This window comes from Culex pipiens, chromosome 3 (genome assembly GCF_016801865.2).
Source record: "Culex pipiens pallens isolate TS chromosome 3, TS_CPP_V2, whole genome shotgun sequence".
Classification (NCBI taxonomy): domain Eukaryota; kingdom Metazoa; phylum Arthropoda; class Insecta; order Diptera; family Culicidae; genus Culex; species Culex pipiens.
Genome location: NC_068939.1, coordinates 182,213,670 through 182,232,239, shown reverse-complemented (window position 1 = coordinate 182,232,239; position 18,570 = coordinate 182,213,670). Strand labels below are relative to the sequence as shown.

At 53.0% G+C, this 18,570-nt stretch overlaps 1 protein-coding gene across 1 annotated transcript; it reads right to left on the bottom strand.

The window, feature by feature from the left end:
- Positions 1 to 42: 42 nt before the first annotated feature.
- Positions 43 to 17,028, bottom strand: LOC120416160 (protein purity of essence). The gene is made up of 8 exons (XM_039577840.2): positions 16,871 to 17,028; positions 16,563 to 16,660; positions 16,024 to 16,460; positions 9,163 to 15,958; positions 4,725 to 9,105; positions 4,176 to 4,664; positions 532 to 4,115; positions 43 to 469 (listed from the first exon to the last, which is right to left on the bottom strand). Exons 1-8 carry the CDS (start codon positions 16,984 to 16,986, stop codon positions 342 to 344), a joined length of 16,029 nt encoding a protein of 5,342 aa, XP_039433774.1. The 5' UTR covers positions 16,987 to 17,028; the 3' UTR covers positions 43 to 341.
- Between the last annotated feature and the right edge of the window lie 1,542 nt (positions 17,029 to 18,570).

Sequence of the window (18,570 nt, the reverse complement as noted above, 5' to 3'; positions counted from 1 at the left end):
TTGAAGGAACGCTGTGATACAATTAACATCTTTTCGTGTGAGATATTTTTCAATTGCTGCTTTATTTTTATTTCTGATAAGAACGTGAATTGATTAAACACTCATATTATAGGGCGCGCATCGGCTATTATTTTCAGTATTCTGTTACTGTTTTAATGTTTATATTTGAGAATATTACTAAATCACTGCCAACTCTATTTATCAAATGTATTCCATATTTCAAACAGTTTGACATTATGGGTTAAATAATTGCATATCGTGGATAATATATAATGTACTTCAATTTACCATCACCAATCATCGTCATCGTCACCAATGGCCGGTGGCCGTTCGTACCAAACTCAAGCGCTCGTCGACGACGGGCCGCTGCCAGAGGCCGCAGAAGACCCACCGGATGATCCCGGCGAGGGCAACGCCTGCAGCAGCTCGTCCAGCCATCCGTCCGGATTTTCAATATCTCCAAGCAGTCCTGTTGGGAAAAGTTAAAATTTAAAAACCTTTTCAAAAATCAACGCTGATCGCTGAACTTACCGGCCACATCGCAAAACTCGGCAAACGACGTGCACGGCACAAACTCGTCGGAGAACGTCTCCAGCGTGCTGTCGGCGTGCTTCAGCATCGATTCGTCGTTGCGGCGGATGTAGTCAAACAGCGAAATTGGCCAGTCCTCGTCCTTGGGCGTGGTGACGGTGCGGAAAAAGTTTTTGTAGATCAAGTCGACCAGCGCCCACATCAGCAGGTACGGTTTGTACACGTTGTAGTCCTTTTGGGACTTGTCGGCCGGGGCGATAAACTTGCAGATGGAGTTGGGGCTAACGTGGCGCGCGTGGGCGATCACGATCAGCCGCTTGAGGTGGGCCAACCGGTTGCGGTTCCAAATACCTGGGGTGTGCAGGGCCAGTGACATGGCGATTAGGTAGAACGGACCGTCCGCTTCGTACGCGCACTCGAGCCAGCGCTCCGACGGTTTGTGGGTTAGGTAAGAGCTCAGAAGCATTTCCTCGCGCGAGTACGAACGGGATGACAGCAGCGTGTACAGACTGTAGAACAGCAGGTACGGCACCAGGTGCATGTTGGATTGTGGTCCGCCGCCGCCGGCGTCCTCGTGGAAACTCTTTTCCTGGGCAAAGCGCACCAAGAGCAGCTTCAAATCGTGAATCGAACTGCAGAACGTTATTTCGCACCGCTGGGTTGACTCTTGCATGTAGTTGTTGTGACGAGCCATGCACGACGAGAACGACGATTCGCTCACGTCCGGTCCCCACAGCGGAAGCAGCCCGTTGCACCGAGTGTTGGCGTTCTGCAGCGAGGCGCTCTCCCACTCGTCGCGACTTCTGGCGAGTCGGATGGCCGACATGTGGCAGTCCACGTGCACGATGTTAAAGTGCGTGACCGTCGTGTAGCCCACGGTTTTCTTCGGCTTCATCTCAAAGTCCTCGACGTTGGCGCGCTTGGTAAAGGTGTAGATTCCCAGCACCTTGTTCGGCTGACAGGCGTAACCTTCGCGGCAGATGAAGCACGCCAGTCCCGTTTCTTCACGAAGCTTCTCGATCTGCGAAAGGATTGAGCCCTTGGCCGTAACTTGACCCTTTTCGTTGGTTCTCATGCCGAGCGCGTCCAGCTGCTTTTCGCGGGTTGCCATCGCGAGACGTTTCTTCTCGGCACGTGTAAAGTCACGCACTTCTTGGACACGTTTTGCCGTAGCCGGTTCGGTACAGAGTGCTTCAAGCAAATTCTCCGCCAACGACCCGACGTGTTCATCGCTGGACACCTGCTCCAACCGATGGATGATGGGGATGATGTCCTTGGCGACGGCCAGCTGGGTTGCCTCGTGCTTCGTTGCCAGTCCGGTTAGCGCCCGCAGTATGTACTTCAGAGAGGCTCGCGAGATAAACTCCTTCAACTCGTCCGAATCGGTTCGTAGCAGGGTGGGTTTGACGCACGGAGCGTGATTTACGATGTAACCCAGTGCTTTGTCCACAATGCCCAGACTCATGATGTAGTCCTTCAGAATACCTCCGATTGAATTGTGCTCGATTCCGGTGGTCAGGACACAAAACAGCTCCAGCTTGAACTCGTCCTCCGGGGTGCGATCCGCGTCGAATTTGTCGAAATCAAACACCTCCTTAAAGTGCTCGCATAGCAGTGCCATTTTGATGTCGTTGCCGTACACGAGCGCGGCCAGCACACGAATCAGATGGCGCAGAACCGACGGATTGTTTCGTACGTTTGCACAGTTTGTGCAGGACAGCAGCGCCTGAACGTACTCGGGTCCACCGAAGGTAAGCGAAAATTGCAGGAAAGAGTCCAGCGTGTCGGATGCGGCCTTGGACAGAATCGTCTCCATGATTTCCAGCAACTTCTCCGTCACAACCGATTGCTGTGCGTCGTTTTCGCTTTGCAGACAGAGTTGCAGTACCTTGAGCAGGGTGTTGATGGCGCCGAGTTCGGGTTGGCACAGCACCTCCTGGCAGCGACGCACTTTAACGCTCAGCAGGAACAGCTTCAGCAGCACTTGCAACAGCGTTCTAGATCGGGATACGTTCTGCAGACTTCCGATTCGATCGAGCATCACCTTGAGTCCGTCGCAGTCCGCTAGTACGTTCGCCATGCGATACAGCTGCTCGTTGTCCACCTCTTCCTGACTCTTGGCGTTGAGCGTTTCGATAAACTCTTCCGTGGCATCTCCCAAAAGACCTCGCATGCGGTAAACAATTCGCATGGCATCGCGTTCGCCACCTTCCTGCAGCCAAACCTTCTTGTAAACCTCCTTGACGGGCAGATCCAGGCTGATGATTTTGTTATGCACCAGCAGTTCCATTCCGTTGTCGTCGTCAAGAAGTGCCACCAGTTCGCAGTCGATGCAAATCTTGTTCTTCACATCCCGCATCAACGGACCCAGCCCGGCCTCGTTCGAAGGGTACGGATTGCCCAACATACGGCCCTGCAAAAAGTCTTCCTGCTGCGGGTCCTTCTCCAGCGTCAGGAAGAACTCCCCGACGTCGTTCTCCTCCGGGTGGATTATCGAGCACAGCCGTTCAAACATAAACACCGGAGTCTTGACGTCCGTCGTCGAAGTCTTGCGTACGGTATCGATGCAAACCGCCATGAAGGCCGCCGTTTCCTCCTCCGTTCCGGTGGTCATCTCCTCCAACATCTCCAACAGCTTCTCCTGGGCATCGTCGATGAGGCGCGTCCGTTGAACCACAAGCTTGCGCAGGTTGAGATATCCTTGGAGTACCGAGCCGAGCAGTTTACCCTTGAACGCCTTCCGGATCGGTGGATTGTCCAAAAACATGGCCATCAACTCGACGAGCTGCTTCAACGCGTAGCCTTGGGCCAAATCCGAGGAAAGGGTCGTTTCTTCCAGACGATGAATCTTTTCAATTTCAACAGTCAACAAATCAGCGATCAACGAGAGAACTCCCTTCAAGGCCAGATACTGTCGCCACGGCGTCTCGTCCGCCAAAATACGATAGAGGGCGATAAACTCTGCGCTGGCTTCACCACTTTCACCAATGTGCTTCAGGAAACTGGTTAGCAGGTCCAGAATCTCTCGCTTACGTTCAGGCGTCCGACTCAACGATGTGACCAAAGCGCAGGCCAGCTGTCGACCCAGCCGCGAGTTGGTATTGAACAGCACCGGTTGCAACCAAGCGGCCGTCAACTCCAGCGGAACCGCGTTCACACCCTTACCCAGCACCTTCTGCCTCCAGCGTCTGCCGTACTTTTCGTACAAATAGGCATTTCTGAACTGGCTTCGCTTCTGCTCGAGCGCCGACCGGAAAGTGCTGATCGGAGTGGTCGGCAAACCGGCGCCTCCGCCTGAAGCAGTTGCCGTTTGCGCCAGTTGGATGCTGCTGTCTTCGGCACGCGGAGTTGCCGTGCCCGTAATCGGTGGCATGCGTTCCTTCCAGGACGCGAACGAATGGTTTGGATCGCCGCCTATCCACTTTTCGTAGCTGATGGTAAGTCCCTCCGTCGGCTGAACGGTGCACAGTTCCTGCGTGGTAAGATCCTTGTTCGCTTTGCTCGTCGGCAGCGGTGGACACATGAGCGATTGGACGATGCGCAGACACGGTTGAATCACGGCAACTGCCGGACCACGAACGTCTCTGTAAAGTGAGAGAATTTGTTAGTTTGTTGAGAGGTGAAAAATTCAATATCGAATCTACCTTGACGCCTGCAGGAACAACTCAATGACGGTCTTCAGCTTCAGCTCCCAGCAGGAATCGTCCTGGGCGGTCATCGCTTCCAGCAGACCCATCTCATGACGCACCGCAGAGTCCAGATTGGCCAGCGGAACGGTTCCACTGAGGGCCATCTTGACGCGATCCTGCAGCAGCTGACACAGATCCAAGGTTGCGTCCGGCAAATCCCGCGTCAACAGGCAGAGCAGCTGACGGACTTCGTCCTGGATTTGGTTCGTTCCACGGCGAAGATTGTTCAGCGCCAGTTCCTGCACCAAGCCCTGGTTGCACAGTCCGACGCGACACGGCATGTTCGATGCCATCGCGCGCAGCAGAGTCAAACACTGTTCCGTAGAGGCCAGCGCACACCCGTAGCACTTGTTCAGAGCCACGGCCCGCTCCGAGGACGCTCCAAGCGTCAGCGCTCCACCAACCGGGGAGTCCATCTGGCTGCGATCGTAGGCGACGAGTTCTCTGTAACAATCAAGTTCAGTTTAGAATACATTCTAAATCTCGAAATTCATGACGCCCTACCTTCGACAAGCCTGCACTTTCTGGATAATCTTGCTCAGCTCTTCGAACGTCGACTTGGACTCAACGCAGTACTTTTGGGCCAGCAACTGTATCACCTTGTTAACCTGCGAAGACCCCACAACGGCTCCAATCAGCGTTTCATCCAGCGTACGGTCCAGCTTATGCTCGGCCACCTTCTGCACGAGCAGTTCCAGTATCTGCTTGTTGTTCTGCAGCGTCTTGTACGACCGGTCCGCCTTCTCCAGCGAGGCGTGAATCGTCTGCACCGTTTTGGCCCGATCTTCGGCGCTTTCAATGGGGTCAACCGCGCAACAGGCACGCCCAAAAATGCTCAGCTCAAATTTAGCGTACTTGCAGTAACCGCACGAGTGACACAAAAACGGATCCTTTTCGTCGTAGTTGATCGCTCTGCACTTGTGGCACTGGAACACGTTCTCGCCGCAGTTTCCGCAAACTCCCGGGTTGGCCGCGACTACGGCGCTGCACCGAGGACACTGCAGACTCTCGCTCGATCCGCTCACCGTTTCGTAAAAGTCGGCGTACTCAATCATCAAGTTGCACGCCGTAATCGGCAGCGAAAAGTCAATCTTGACATCGGTTTGGCCGGACTGCAGGGTGACCTTGCGCGCCTTGTGCCACATCGAGGGGCGGTTCTTCAGCTCAACTACGGCCTGAACCGTGCGGTTGTTGTAGTAGATGTTGATGGTACGGACCATTTTGGCTCGCTTGAGGTCGGCGATGCGCAGGATGATCTTCGAAATGGTGTGACTCTGGACCAGCTTGACGATCGTGGTGGTCGTCGTGAACTTGGAGTCGACCTTAATGGTCGAGAGTTTGATGTTTGAATAGGGTAGCTCCGGATTGTTACACACCAGGCAGGGTTCCGACTCGAGGTAGAATCCTTCCAGCTCCAGCACGTGGCCGAGGGCGGTATAAATCGGAGCGTTCGGATGCTTCGAGAGTAGCTCGTTTTGTTGGCGCAGAACCGACACCGCTTGGGCAGTGTAATCGGGCAGTTTGTCACTCAGCGATTTGGTGTTGAGCGTGAGGAATCCAAGCAAATCGACAAACTGGGCGGTGCGCTTTCCGTACGCTGGCAGCAATGGCCACAGACCCCACAAGCACTGAAGCAGCAGTTCCTTGTTTGCCTCGTTGCTGCTCTCGTAAAACGCGTACACCAGGCTGTGAGCTTGCCAACGGATGGCGGTGGAGTTGGTTTCCAGCAGGAAGCTGCGGATGAACTTGGTCAGGTTTTGCAGCGATACCTGGTTGAAGATCTGCGTAACGAGTGCGATGCACTGTGCCGAGTCAAACTTGGATTCGGTCGCGGTGTCCGATTCCTCCGATTTATCGCGATCCTTGCGTTCCTTCAGGACGGAAATCTTTACACTTCCCGAGTTGGACGCATCCGGTCCTCGAATGCCTGAGGTGTTGCAGATTGCCGACTGGAGCAGTTGCAGGATAATCGACGAAACGCCTTCCTCCAGCTGGTTGCAGCTGATGTTCAGCAGCGAAGACAGGATGTCCGGATTACGGACGCAGAACTTTTGCCAATTACCCGTACGGATCGAGGCAATCTCCTGGCATGCTCGGAAATGTTCCGTCAGCTCAACCAGCGAGTCATAGCTGAGCAGAGCGCTCGTACTGGATCCGATGGCCGGAATTTGGGGTGCGGCATTTCCGTCGCAGCACTTTTTAACCGCCTTCATGTGTGTATCGAGCGAGTGGAGATCACGCAGCTGGCGGTACTTTTCCTTGTTGCCACAGATGTACAGCAGCAGTTTGCGCACTTGGCGACGCAGGACCGGCGATTGCATGTACATCATGTACTCGCAAAGGGTGTTGGTCATGAACTCACACAGCGAATGGTACCACTCGTGAGAGGACGGATGTCCCGACGACAACTTCAGCACCTGGTACGGCAGACGGACGGCCATTTCGGTGAGAACCTGTGGGTACAGCTCAAACACGTCCGTGCATCCTTTCACGTACTGCCGAGCGAAGAAGGGCTGCATATCTGGGGACAGACCGTACAGCGTTGGCTTTAGCAAGCTGTTGGTCGGTGTCCCACCCGTGATGAATGGACCAGCATTTGGGCCAGCGTTGGCGGTATTCGTGGCAACGGCTGGCAACTCCTCGCTGTTGGCCACATTCTTCCAGTGCGGCAGGAACGACTCCATGATCATCAGACAGTACGGGATTGCGTTGTTCTTCATCAGAGCGTTGGCCGTTGCTTGGGCCACAAAGTTAGCGTTGTCCAGAACTGCTTGGCTGACCATCGACGCACCTCCCGACGAAGACGAGGACGATTTGGACTTGACCTTACCCATCAGAACGCCAACCAGACGCAGGATGATCAGCTGGACTTCAGTTTTGGACGTTCGATTCGACATCTGGTAGGTTTTGGTCGCAGAAATCTCCAAACGATCAACCAACGCCTGCAGCATACGACCCAGCACTTGTTGGTCGGCTTCCTGGCTTCCGTCCAAATCCGAGGTCAACATCAAAATCACCTGCATGAAGGGAATGCACTGTGATCCGTTGACGGTGTTCAACATGGCAAAGTTTTCGACCAGCTTGTTCAGAATTGAATACCGCAGCACGTGGAGTTTGCACGCGTTCTCTCCAGCGCCTTCCTCGGCTTCCGGTGGAGCAACCGGCTGTGGCTGTGGAATCTGGTCCACACCGGACGTCCTCGGAGGTGACGGATTGGGTTGCTCCTCGTACGTCGAACTTCTTCCCGACGTTCCTCCGATACTCTCGACTCCGCTGCAACCACTTTCCGATCCTCCGCTGCCACTTCCGGCATGTTCCCCAGCCGGACTCGTACGCAGTGTTGAACCTTCCGTAGCCACGTTGGATATTTCGTCATCGTCCGAACCTCCACCGGAGGTGTTTGACTCTACATTGAACGAGGATCCGCCGGCGATGGCTGCTGGCAGTCCCGGCGCTTGATTACGATTTCTTCCTTGGTACTGAGCGATACTCTGCTGCAGCGCCGCCAGATCCGTTTCGTTGTCCTGCAGGCTCAACGCGATGGCAATCTCCATAATGGTTTCGTCATCTGCATCGGGCGTTTCCAGCAGGTGTGGGAAGCCAACTCCGAGCAATGCTTCCAACGAGGCAAGTGCCTGATTACCTCCGGACGGTTCCAGCCCAAGCGATTCGATGGCGTCCACTTCCTGTATTGCACCGGCAAAGTCATCGTTCGAAGCAGATCCACCGACGGCGCCGTTTGAAGATGACGCAGCTGCTGCGGTCGACGTCGACGGTCCGGCCAAACTGGACACAACGGTCGACGGTGTTGGTGTCGAGCACACGGGTGGACTCTCGATCAGAACCTTGCGACGACGCACTTTCGGACGAAGCAAGCGAATCATTGCCTGCTTGGCGCTGTGGCTGATGATGGGCGCGGTGTCGAGCAGCAACTCCACGAAGAACTTGGTCATCGGTTCTACCATTTCATTGTCGGCCAGCGCAAAAGCGTAGATGATCTCCACCAGCGAGTAGACGACGGCTTCAACGTGAGACAATCCCTGCTTCACAATCGCCAGCGGCTCTTCATACGCTGGAGTGATGCGGTACAGAGCCTTCATCAGTTCCATTAGCTGTTGCAAAATGGGGAACTGGTTCTCGGAGCAGATCTTGGTGAGCGCTTGCGGTCTTTGGATGGCGATTCCTCGCGTCATCAGCACCACACGGTAGAACGCTTCCGGATCAATCTTGCGGTAGTCTTTGTTGTCGGCCATTTTCTTGAGCTGCGCGTTGATATCCGCAAGGATTTCCTTGTCTTTAAACGCGTGATAAGCCACCTTGCTAGGATGGCAGGTGGTCAGTACGCTGCGTGCTTCCTGCTGAACCAGGTTGGTCGTCGGGTGCAGAATCAACATCGTGGCCACGTCAATTGCGGTTTGCTTGCAATTTTCTTCGCTGTTTGCACCACCCAACAACGAAACTCCACTGTCGAGTACCTGCAGCATCGTCGAAACCATTTTATCCAGCGGCGTTATCTGCGCTCCCGACGATCCATTCCCATCACCACCGTCTCCGTTGGTCACCGCTCCGGCGAGCTGTCCGCTCTGCGTTTGCGTTGCGGAGTTCAGCTGCGATGTGCCCACCTCTTCCGACTCTTCCGGCCAACCGAACACGTCCTTGGTTTTACCGTACACTTTGATGCTGTCCAGAATGGTGACGTTTTCCGCGTCCACCGACGAACCAAACAGAACGCTTAGCTTTTTATCGCTTTGCAAGCTCTCTTCGCGGGTTAGCGGGATGTCGAACCAGCGGGCGCGCGTCGCCACGGTCGGAATGACTCTTCCGAGGATAGTGACATTTTGGGGCGATTTGGCCACGTCCTGCGAGCCGATGGAAATGCGAATGCCTGAAAAAATAATTTTAAGCAAAACTTCGAAGTGTACAAATAAATCTACAAACTTACCGGTGATGACCATGTTGGCATCGTTGTTCATCACATCCAGCGTGAAGCCGTTGGCCCGCGTTGAAGTCACGTACAGTCCGGTCGAGTTCAGCCGATGCTTCAGGTGCTGGGTGTTGTAAATCTGCAGCAGATCGTTGCCGCCGTACTCGACCTCGTTCATGAGCGTGCAATGCTCGAAGAAATCAATTGGGAACGCTGGGGCAGAAGCGACGCCACCTTTGCCACCGACCGGGTTGTTGGCGTTCTGCTTGTTAGCCTTCTTCGACTTGCGCGACTTGGAGCAGCTTCCGGTTTGGAATTGGTTTCCGATTGGTTGAATCTCCGGCGAGAGCCAGTAGCCGGTGTTTTCCGAGTGGGCCGCGTAGATTCGCAGACTGCCGTCTTCGCAGAGCAGGATGAGGGTCGTTTTCTCCACGCCGGACACCGAATGACGAATCGCGACCATGTCCATGATTTTGGCTTTGGCGTTCTGCGCTTTGATTTCCTGCGCCACGTAGCCGTCCGGTTTGATCATGAAGATGACCGGGTTGTTGAGGTTCTGCATCATGGCGCAGATTAGGCCTGGATGGCCAGGAATTTCCGTCCACTGGCAGAGCGGTTGGGTTGTGGATTTGGAAAACACCTTCGAGGCCGGATTGGAGATCAGATTGATGACACATTTGACGCCCTGGTTCACGTTGGACAGAGGAGCCATAAAGTTGCGTCCGGCGACGTAGCTGAAGAACAGCATCTGGAGCACGTGCGAGTAGTAGATGGACACTCCGCCGGCAAGGATTTGTCCATTGTCGTCCGTGATCGACGGATGGTCCAGTTCGAGGGTGCTTGTAACGTAGAACGGACCATGCTTGGCCAAACTCTCGTCGCTCAACGGCTGCGTGTAAATGTATCCGTGCGAGGACATGATCAGCATGTAGTACGCGTCCTCCTGGTACACGAACGTACAGTCACGGATCTTTCCGCTGGGCACCAAAAAGTAGTACTGCGGACTGTAGCTGTCCTCGGCCAGGTCGTAGATCTTGACGAAATCAGCCGTCACCAGGGCGAGCTTTGTTTGCGAACAGGGCAACCAGATGGCTCGCTTGATAAAGTTGCCAGTTTCAAGCTGTGGAGTCAGCACGATGTGTTCGTTCGTTGCCCCGGTGCTGGTAAAGGTGAGGATGTGGCACTCCTTCAGCCCACAAACGGCCAGGAAGTCTTCGTTCGCTGGGTTCGATGCCAGAGACAGAACCGTGCAGGGAATCGGAGCCGACGCAAGTCTTGTCAGGGTGAGCTTCTTCTTGGCGGCATCAGCCTGCTTCAGAAGTGCGGACAGCTGTAGAATGGTGACCTTGCCTTTCTCGTGTGAAATGGCCAACTGTTGGCGTTTTCCGTGAACCGACGACAGGCAGCAGAGCGCCACACGGCGGACGAGGTTTGAAGACAGCAGCTGCTTGATGGTTTGACCTTGCTCGCCCGAGAAGTTCATGCGGACGTTTTCAAATGCTCCCTCCTGGGATCCGAGCGTGGCCACCATGATCTGGTCGCTGAAAGAGTACGACTTTTCCGGTTGGTGGAGCCGTTCCAGGGCGTTGCGGGCCCGCAGGTGACATCCGACCGTGGAGTACTTGGCGCAGTGATCGGCAATGGCCGGCATCAGCCCGTTGAAGAACGTCAGAATGCATCGAACGACGGTTTTCCACTGATCCGGGTTGCTCAGAATGTCCTTGGAGCTTTCGATGATCTTCGTCAGCAGCAGCTCCTTCTCCGTCATTTGGCCGCCCCCGGATTGGTTCGCATTTTGACTGCTTGGGCTCGAAGCACGACGCCGGAGTGAACTCGTCAGCAGCACCGAATCTGGGTCGGTAGATCGTGGCAGCGCCGAGCCGAGTATCGAATCTTCACCGTGTCCGGAGTTGCTGCGGCGAGACAGTGCCTGGCACGATCCGTCCTCCTTGGCGCCGCAGTCGCAGAAAAAGTTCCCGTACTTGGCGTAGCTGATGTCGTGGTTCTTGTGGCACACGCGAGCACAAACCGAGCAAACGCCAACGCCGTCGACCATCTTGCACGTGTGACAATAGTACCAGTGCTGGTTCATAAAGTCCTTCTGCGTGATTGAGAACGTGCACAACTTGTTGCTGAGACTGTCCTCGTCCGAGTCCTCCACCGCACTGTCCTCATCGTCACCACCCAGATCGTCGAGGATGTCTTCCACCTCCAGCGGAGACTCTTCGTCCAGTGAGTTGGCAGCCCGACTTCCTCCGGCGCCCAGTTCAAGCAGCAAATCGCTCATGTACTTCAAGATTGCCGTCACGTTTTCCAACTGTACGGACGACCTCGCTCCATTCTTGCTACCCTTGTTCTCGAGGACCTGGTTCTTGGAAATTTCCAACCAATCAACCGCCGCAGTAAACAGCATCGCGTGGCCACGACCCTTCCCGGCGTCGGCCAGCGTAATCATCACCTGCAGCAGGTCAGCAAATTCGATCGCCTCCTGAGCCGGACAGAGCAGATTGTGCCCGATCTGGATCAACGCCTGGAACAGGGCTTCCGACACGGACGGCGCAATCCGATTCTCGGCGACAATGTACTTGACCAGCGTTTGCAGCAGTTTTCCGTTCTTCTCGAGCGCTTCGTCGACGATGTCGTTACCGGTGCGGCTCGTTTCCCGCTGCCACGGCATGCACTCAAAGTCAATCTCCATCGCGTCCGCGCCCGTCACCGACGCGTTGTTCCCCGTGTTGTTGTCGGAGGTGGCCGAAACGGCCAGCTGGTCGGTGATGCTGGGAATCGCCGAAACCGTGGCCATGTTGGTCGGCGTTGGGACGTTGCTGGAGGCGTTTGAACCTCCGGCTGTGAGGCTGGCGCCTCGCGGTCCTAGGAGGATGTGGCTGAGCCAGTTCTTGAGTTTGATGGCGTCTGCGTCCGCGAGTTCGCTGATGCAGCTGCAAACCTCTTCTTCATCGAACTGGGCGTCGAGCTTCTCGGAGGCGGCAAACAACTTTTCGAAAAACTGCATCACCTTCGTTGAGTATTTCTGCGACAGATTGGTGCCGGTGAACGAGAGCAGAATTTGAACCAGGTTGCCTTTCTTGCTTTCATAGAAGAACTCTCGCATGGCCTTCAGTCCGATGGATTTGTCCAGCATCGACTCCCAGAACTTGACAATGTTGTGCAGGACGGTCTCCTCGATGCTGATCGTCTGTCCTTGGGCGGAGAGTTCCGTGTATTCAATGAGGAATTGATAGCTGTGGCGCAGGATGTTGGAGTAGGCCAACAGCTGGTACGTCTCCGAGCTGTTGTCGCCGCCCAGCAGGGACTCCAGACACTTGTTGACCACGTCGTACAGATATTCCGAACGCAGATCAAACACCATCGGAATGAGGATATCCTTCAGCTCGTTGTCCAGCTCTTTATCGTCGTAATTCGGCAACATGTAGTAGATCAAGTTGACGCACGATTTGAGCGCATGTTTCAGCGAGAGTAGAATCGAATTGGTCAAATGTTTCGAAGTCTCAGTTAGGTTGCTGATGACGGTCAGCGTGTGCATTTCAACCGGGAACGATCCGCTGGTAAAGTTGTCCTCGCTGGGAATCGACAAATTCTTGCGCCACTCGACCGAAATCACGTCCTTGTCCTGTCCGGTAATCAGCCCAATCAGTTGATTGGACAAATCCTGACAGAAGGTGTTCTTCGAGCCACAGATCGCAATCAGCGGTTCGATCAGCGAGGCCGGAATTTGACCACTCAAATTCTGGAACATGGTCTTGTAGGTGGCTTGCTTCACAATATCCAGCACTTCCATCAGCTTCACCACCAAACTGCGCGTCAAATCATTCCGAGAAGCCAACTTGACGGCCTCAACGCCAGGTGTAACTGAGGCCGTTACCTCGGTCGTACTTGCGGCGACAGCTGGCGTTACGGTGAGCTGCGTCTGCCCGACGGTTCCCACGCTGGAATCGCTTCCGCTCGAACTGGTCGACGTGGAGCTGCTGTTACTCGAGGTCGAACTGCTACTGCTGCTGGACGAGCTGCTGCTGCTGTTCGACTTGGCCTTGATGTTGACGCCTTCCTTTTCCGCCCAGCAAATCGCGTAAAGGTGGGAGACGAGCGCGTCCAGCAGAATGATTTTCGACAGCCGCGGTTGATCGGGCGCGAACGAGGAGGCGAAAGATTCCAGACCGAGCAGCGTCAGCTTGAGACTGTACTTGACGTCTGAGACGTGATCCGTGAGGCGGTTCCAGAGCGCTTCCGCCGACTGGGTGTACATGCCCTGCTTCACCAGACTGTTGACAATCAGGTAGTGCGAGTGGGTGATCGGATGCAGACAACGAATCGACCAAAGCAGCGAATGCAGATTGGGAACCTTTTCCTGCATCAGTGCCTCGACGTGTTGCGTAGACGGAGGCAGACCCAGAAGCAGCTTCCAGCACAAACTGAAGCAGTAGTGAACGGCGCAAAGCGTCTGGTACGGAATCTTGGCCAGGCACATGTCCGTGATGCTGAGAATGTCGATCAACGCGTCAATCAGCCACGGGTACTTGAGTTTGTCCGGTGTGCACAGGATAAAGTTCCACGCCAGCCCGTCCAGCTTGAACTCTTGCTGGATCTTGGCGTCGACGGTCGTCAGCGAGTAGAACTTGGGCTTCACTCCGCCCACGCTGAACTCGTTGGCCAGCTTCTTGTGCTTGTCCTCGATGTCTTTACGGCAGAACGACATCATTTTGGTCTTGTAGTTGATGAGATCGGAAATTTTCTGTTCCGAGTCGAGCGTGAACACGCTGAACAGATTCCAGCGAACCTGCTCGAGCAGCACGTTCGGCGGGTTGTACAGGTGCTTCATGAGATACTCGAGGAACAGAAGCAGTCTCGAAAGAAGCATGATCTGGTGGTCACGAAGTGGCTTTTCCGGAGTGACCGAACGGCACACTTCCGAGCAACGAATCACTCCGCCGGCGGTCAGCAGCAGGATCGACTTCTTCTGCATGAGGTTGAGCGAATGGAACAGGAAGAGCAGCAGCTGGGCATGTTCCACGTTGAGGTCTTCGATTTCTGTTTCGTTCGGGATGGTTGGGTTGGAGCAGACGCCTTCGACGAGTGTGTTCACCAGGCGGTGCCAAACCGAAAGGCAGGCCGCTTCCTTTTCTTGCGATGGTTTCAGCAGCAAGATTTGCACGAGTACGGCCAGCGTTCGGGAATACACCTGCAGTGGCCAGATGTTGGAATCTTGGGTCCACGGTGAAACGCCCAGATGAAGCAGCAGTGCCGATTGCAGCGACTCGTTTAGCAGCGAGTTGGAGATCAGATTGTGCAGGTAACGACCGACGGAACCGGAGAACTTTACCATCGCGTTTTGCCACTGAAGACAACCGGAGTTTTCGGGTTCGCCACGCGCCGAGTCACGGTCCAAGTCGCGAAGAATATTAGCGAGTAGAACCATTTGCTGCTCGCTAAGTCCGGTGCGTACGTAACGGTTCAGATAGACGTGTTGACCCCCGAGGGAAACGTCGAAAAAGTTGAAAATCAGCGAGCTCAAGTTGAGATACTCGTGCGGTTCGTCCTTGGCCGGAACCAGGTTGCTGCCGTGCCGTTTTTCCTCCTTTTTCTCCTGCTCCTGGGACTCCGTCATCTCCTCGTTCGCCTCTGGGGAAAGAGTCTCCTTGAACCAGAGGCCCAAATAGCTGTCGCTGTCCTCCTCTTCGGGTTCACTTCCTTCCGAGCAGGAAAAGGTGTCGTTGTAGTAGGTCGTGGAATCGCTGTAGCTCATCGGTTCGCCTTCGTTGGTGGTTTTCGTGTTGATTCTGCGCAGAGTGCATGCCTTCCGGTAGGACACCGTAGCCAGGAAGGTCATCAGCTGTTGCAACGTGGCACTGTTGAGTACACGAACAACGCGTTGGATTGAGGAATACTGTCCCAGGATATCGAAACCGGCCGACTCGATGCTGCTGTACTCTTCGTCGTCGGTACGAGAATCAATCTTCAAATCGTCAATCAGTTCCGTAAGCAGCGTGATGCTGTGCCGGGCAATGGCCGCGTTTAGAACGCCGAAGCCTTGCTGAACCTTGAACAGGTTCACTCTCAGCGCCGGTGTTGGTGCGGCAGACGCCATCTGCGGTACGTCCAACGTTTTCAAAGGGCTTCTACCCTTGAGACTCTCCTCGGACGTTTTTACCGAAGCCGTTGTCTGCACGGAACCGCCGCCCGGGTTGCCCGAGGCTCCCATCGTCCCTTGGATGCCGGAGATGAGCAGCCACGCGCCCATGCAGACGTGGTTCTGATAGATGTGCGTTCGAGTGGAACTCTTCAGAATGCTTCCAATTTTGGTGAAAATTTCCAACGCTCGATCAACGACGATACGGGCCAGATCGTCTTCGTCGTCAGCTTCCTTCTGCGACGGAGTGTTTCCCGGCTGTTGTTGCTCCTTCTGTTGCAGTTGCGATGACGAGGCGCTCTTCTGGGATCCACTTGCGGCCATCGTCAGGACGCTCACGGCGGTTGAGGTCAGCACGCCACAGTACAGCGCGGACATGGCGCACTGCGATAGCAGCGCAATCTTCGAGGGGCAAAGGTCTACCACGGGCAGGGACACCGCCAGCAGCAAGTTCGAAATGTCGGACTCAATTTGTGGGAGGTTCGACTTGACGGCGCTCGCCTCCGTGGTCGTAATCGGTAAGTAGAGTGGTTTGCCTTGGATGGTGCACTCTTCGTACTTGGCGCGATATTTCGCCAGAGTGGCCAGCGAGTTGCAGCACCACTTGTATAGCGTGTCGCCTCCGTTGGTCGCCTGCAGGCACTGGATGTTGGACTTGACGAACATGTCCTGGTTTGAAGGAAATTGAAAATAAGTTATCCAAAATCAGCAACAATATTCAAAAGACAACTTACGGTGCAATCAATTTGCTCCTCACTCAACGTGGCGAACGTAAACGCGCCGGCCCCCAACGGGGTCGTCAGCTGTTGCAGAATGACGGTGGACAGATCCGAGCGCGAGCGTTTCATCTCACTCTTGGGACTGTCCTTTTCCGAGCCACTACCACCGGAGCTGACACCCACACCGGAAGACGAGCTGCCACCGCACGAAGATTTGCCATGCGCTTCCGGATACTTGAGGTACTTCATGCTGGACGCGGAAATTATCGACGATCCGGAACCGGTTCCGGTGCCATTCTCGCCGGAATCTTTGCGCCCTTCGCACAGCACTTTGAGGGCCATCAGCAGAATGCTCGGCTTGTTCGGAGCCTGCACGTCCTGGTGCTGCTGCAGAATGTACCGGATGAGGACCGTCGCAGCTTCGGAAAACTGCGGCAGCTGGGTCTGCGATACTGCGGAGAAAATTATTCAAAGATGATTCATTGCGAAAAAAAAAATCGATTCAGCAATGGCCGACGACTTCGATGTATGATGAAAACAAAAAGAAAACTTACGTGTCGTGACTTGGTTGGTGAGATATTCGGCCGCCAGCACGACAAAACTGTCGAAAAACTGCTTGTGGGCCGCATCGTGATCCAAGATTTCATTTTCGCTGCAAAAAAAGAAAGGACGAAAATCGATCAGCAAAAGGTGGACCCCCTTTGGGAACGCCAGCCAACATCCGGGAGTGCGAGTTGCACAAACTTTGGGGCTCCGCCTTGGGGCCGACAGTCGCCATTGTTGAAAATTTTCTCCCCCCGGACTGCAATCAACCTTTTCTCCGCCCAAATGCCTCCCACCGGAGTCCCAACTGGCCACCTACCTTTGGATGATGGTCTTCACCAGATTTTGCGTGTCGGATTTGCTAACATTTTCACTTGAATTGCTCAAAAGGGGCAAAATTTTCGCCCAATCGATTCCTCCTGAATGTGCAGCCATCTTGCTCCCGTTGGGTTTGATTTTTCACTGTGACCGCAGGGGTGTCAGCTTGCACCGGGCTCGACTGCTTGTAAAAGTCGCGAAATTTAGGACGATTTGGCAGCCCGGCCGATGACGGTGCGCATTGTTGACGTTTGCACGCAACACGAAAAATAGTGAGAAATAGTTTGCTTCACTGATTTTTAATTTCAGTCGCGATTGCTGTTTTTCGACAATAATTCTGATAATTTTTAGATTGAACCAAATTATTAAAATGTAAAGTTATGAAAAAAAAAACATTTTTCTACCGAGAATTTCGACTGTACAAAAATGTTTTCAACGCAAATTTCAGTAAGTCGAAATTTAAAGTTTATCTTTCTCATTTTTCCGTACAAACTGACAACAGCTGTCAATCCAAGTGCCGCGAAAACCCGGAACACAACATAATTCAAAATGACACTTCGTAGAGAAAGAAGGGAGAAAGTCAACAGCTGATTTTGTTTACATTTTTTGTGAACGGATTTGAAGCGCGCCGGCACCAGTAATGCCAGATATATGCAGAAAATATGTAATAATTATTTACAGATTTGTTGAACTTTTAATTTAAAAGACATGACAATACATGTATTTACATTGAAAATTTTAAGAAAATGTTAACATTGTACAGTCCAAACTCGATTTTCCGAAGGCCTTGGCCAAATTTCACTTCGGATAATCGAAACTTCGAATAATCGAATCACGAAATTTGTTTTTTTTTTCGTTGTCTTATTTTTGATTGATGGACTATAGTAGCTGTATGGTGTTTGCCAAGCTTGGCAAAATTTCACTTCGGATAATCGAAACTTCGAATATTCGAATCACGAAATTTGTTTTTTTTTTCGTTGTCTTATTTTTGATTGATGGACTTTAGTATCCAGGTTTTTAAGCAAAAATGGCGTTCGAAAGGTGAACGCCCGAAATGTCAAAATCACGCAGTGGTACCAACATTGCGAAAAAAGTGTGCCATGGCATGACAGTCACATTTTTTTCTAATGTGGGTGCTACTGCGCGATTTTGACATTTTGGACGTTCACCATTTGAACACCATCTCCGCTTTAAAACCTGGATACTATACGTATTCCTTTAACTACTTTAAAATGATTTTGAATTTTTAAATTCTTCGGATAAGCGAGTCTGAACTGTAGATAAAAAACTATTAAAAATGCAAATCAAGAGCTAAACAAAAAACAACTTCCTTTTAGCTATAAATTAAGTAAAAAATATGCAGTGTGATTTAACCCTTTCGAGCCTGATGGGTCATATATGACCCAAATATCAAAATTTCCAAAACTAGCCTATAATTTTCGTATGATCATAAAAATCATTTTCCCATCACTGACTAAAAAAATATTTTTTTGAAAATTCAGGCCTTAAAGGGTTAAACAAAAAAACAATGCAAAAATTCAAACAAACTTATATATTAAAAAGAAATACAGATCTCCCTTTGAAAACCTGGCAACACTGACTGGCACAACAGCTGGATACACACTGAAATGAATTTGCTCACAATTTGGGATAAACGTTTACGGTTCTGCAAATTCATTCATTGCGAGAAAGCGCAATCTT